The following is a 3,054-nucleotide window of genomic DNA, read 5'->3' as shown; positions in this document are numbered from 1 at the left end:
CCGCCAATTGAGAAGTACTTGAAGTTGGATTCGTCCACTTTCAATGGAGATTCATTGGATGAAGATCCACAACAATATCTAGAGGATGCAAAGAAAGCTATTTGAGCTCTCAAGTGTACCAAGGAATGGGCTGTTGAGTTAGTATCCTACAACTTGCGTGGTTCGGCAAGATATTAGTGTGAATCTCTTCTTGAGAGCCAAGAAGCAGCTGAATTACCTCCTCCTTCCTAGGAAGAGTTCATTGAAGAGTTTCTCGCTTAGTTTTATCTGGCTAACAAGCAAGCAGAGGATGCAATTACCTTTGAAAGATTAAGGCAAGAGAATATGACTGTGACCGAGTATGCTAAGGAGTTTAATAGACTTTCTAAGAGTGCTCCATACCTGGTAAATTCAGAAGAGATGAAAGTACGTCGGTTCGTTCGTGGGTTGGCAAAACCTATGTTCACTACTCTTATGTCTGAAGTCGGACGCATGTCTTTTAAGGATGTCCTAAACTCTACTTATGGAATTGAAGCTGGGATAGCGGAGAGAAATGCTTTTAAGGATGTTGGTAAGAAGCCTAAGATGAAGGGACAATTTTCTGGTGGATCTAGTTCAGGAGGATTTCAGTTTCATCATGGTCAGACTAATCAGCAAGGTTATTTGGGTTATCGAGCTCGTCCTCAAACATCTTTTGGTGGGGTTGCTTCTTCTGGATCTGCTCCCATGAGTGTTTCGAGTCCCAGACCTTTTGTTAAGGCCACCCCTCAATCTAGTGCATAGGGTTCAAATCAGACAAGACCAGCTCAGCCCTACTGCCATCAGTGTGGGAGTTACCATTCTGGTATAAGTTTTAAGGCTACTGGAGCATGTTTTGGTTGTGGTCAATCTGGTCATCTTAGGAGAGATTGTCCAAATGCTAGAGGAGGCTTTGCTCCAGGTATTGCACGTCTTACAATACCAATGCCATCATCTTCATCTATGTCTATTGGAAATTCTTCTGGTCCTAGTGGTAGAGGAGCAGGTGGCAGGGGTCAGACTTATAACAGAGGAGGGAGCAAAAGAGGAAGAGGTCAGGCACGTGTGTACGCTTTAACGTGTAAAGATGCTCAAGCTTCTAATGTTGTGGTGGCAGGTACTTTACAAGTTTGTTCTTTAGATGCTCGAGTGTTATTTGATACGGATTCTCATTATTCATATGTATCTCCACATCTTGCATCTTGTTTCGATAAACAACCTGAACTATTATCCCACCCATTTCATGTTGGCACTCCACTTGGAGTCTCCATGGTGGTTCGAGTCGTGTTTCGGTCTTGTATTGTTAGAATTAATACGGTTGAAACCTTAGTTGATTTGATCCTTTTAGAACCAATGGAAGATATTGATGTCATCTTAGGCATGGATTGGTTAGCAGCTTGTCATGTTGATGTGGGCTGTTACACCAAAACTGTGAAGTTTGACATACCGGGTATCTCACCTTTTATTTTTAAGGGGTGATGATTGTCCCAGCTTAGCTAGAATCATCTCATCTATGAGTGCTATGCAATTGATGGATAAGAGAAACCAAGAATTTCTGGCAGTTGTTAGAGATGTAGATGCTGAAGTGCCTAGTCCTGATCAGGTTCCTATTGTTAGAGAATTCCCTGACATGTTCCTTGATGAGCTACCGGGGATGCCACCTGACCGCGAAGTTGAATTTTCCATAAAATTAGCTCTGAGAGTCCAACCTGTGTCCATTCCTCCCTATCATATGGCTCCAACTGAGTTACGAAAATTAAAAGTTCAATTGGAAGATATGCTAGAAAAAGGATTCATTCGTCCTAGCACTTCTCCGTGGGGAGCTCCTGTTCTATTCGTAAAGAAGAAAGATGGAACGATGCGACTATGTGTGGATTATCGTCAGCTCAATAAGATAACTGTTCGCAACAAGTATCCATTGCCAAGGAATGATGATTTGTTTGATCAACTTCAAAGAGCTACCTGTTTCTCAAAAATCTACCTGCATTCAGGGTACCATCAATTGAAGATAAAAGAGGAAGACATTCCAAAAACTGCTTTTCGTACTCGCTATGGGCACTATGAGTTCTTAGTAATGTCATTTGGTCTGACGAATGCGCCTGCAGCTTTCATGGACTTAATAAAACGAGTCTTCAAACCTTTCTTAGATTGCTTTGTTATCGTCTTCATCGATGATATCTTGGTGTATTCGAAAAGTGCTACAGAGCATGAGTATCATTTGAGGATTGTGTTACAAACCTTAAAGGATCACAAGCTTTATGCTAAGTTTTCTAAATGTGAGTTTTGGCTTGATCAAGTGACATTTTTGGGGCATATGGTATCAAAAGATGGAATCATGGTGGATCCAAAGAAGGTTGAAGCCGTTCAGAAGTGGCAAAGGCCTACTACAGTGACGGAAATTCATAGCTTTCTAGGGTTGGCCGGCTATTATCGGCGATTTATCAAGGACTTCTCAAGAATTTTTGCACCATTAACCAAGTTAACTTAGAAGAATATAAAGTTTCAATGGTCAGAAGCTTGTGAGGAAAGTTTCCAGACGCTTAAAGCTTGTCTAACCTCAGCACCTGTTCTTGTTTTACCTTCTGGGTCTGGGGGATTCTCAGTCTTTTGTGATGCATCTCGGATAGGGTTGGGTTGTGTATTGATGCAGCATGGCCGCGTTATTGCCTATGCCTCGCGACAACTCAAGAAACATGAGCAGAATTATCCAACTCATGACCTGGAAATATCAGCAGTCAATTTTGCTTTGAAGATTTGGAGACACTATCTTTATGGTGAGACCTGTGAGATCTATACAGATCACAAGAGTTTAAAGTATATATTTCAACAGAAGGATTTAAATTTGAGGCAACGGAGATGGATGGAGTTGCTAAAAGATTACGATTGTACCATTTTGTATCATCCTGGAAAGGCAAATGTTGTAGTAGATGCCCTCAGTAGAAAATCTATGGGTAGCTTGGCCTATATCACTCTTGGAAGGAGATCAATTATTGAAGAAGTCCATCAATTGGAGGCCGGTGGAATTCAATTTGACCTTGGAGAATCAGGAGTTTTCTT

General features: G+C 41.4%; 1 protein-coding gene across 1 annotated transcript; it reads left to right on the top strand.

Moving 5' to 3' along the window:
* Window positions 1-942: 942 nt before the first annotated feature.
* Window positions 943-1,476, top strand: LOC140182344 (uncharacterized). Its single transcript, XM_072228512.1, has one exon. The coding sequence runs from the start codon at window positions 943-945 to the stop codon at window positions 1,474-1,476; it is 534 nt and encodes a 177-aa protein (XP_072084613.1).
* Window positions 1,477-3,054: the final 1,578 nt, after the last annotated feature.

This window comes from Arachis hypogaea, chromosome 19 (assembly GCF_003086295.3).
Source record: "Arachis hypogaea cultivar Tifrunner chromosome 19, arahy.Tifrunner.gnm2.J5K5, whole genome shotgun sequence".
Classification (NCBI taxonomy): domain Eukaryota; kingdom Viridiplantae; phylum Streptophyta; class Magnoliopsida; order Fabales; family Fabaceae; genus Arachis; species Arachis hypogaea.
Note: the sequence above shows the minus strand (reverse complement) of the source record. Positions and strands in the feature narration are given on the sequence as shown.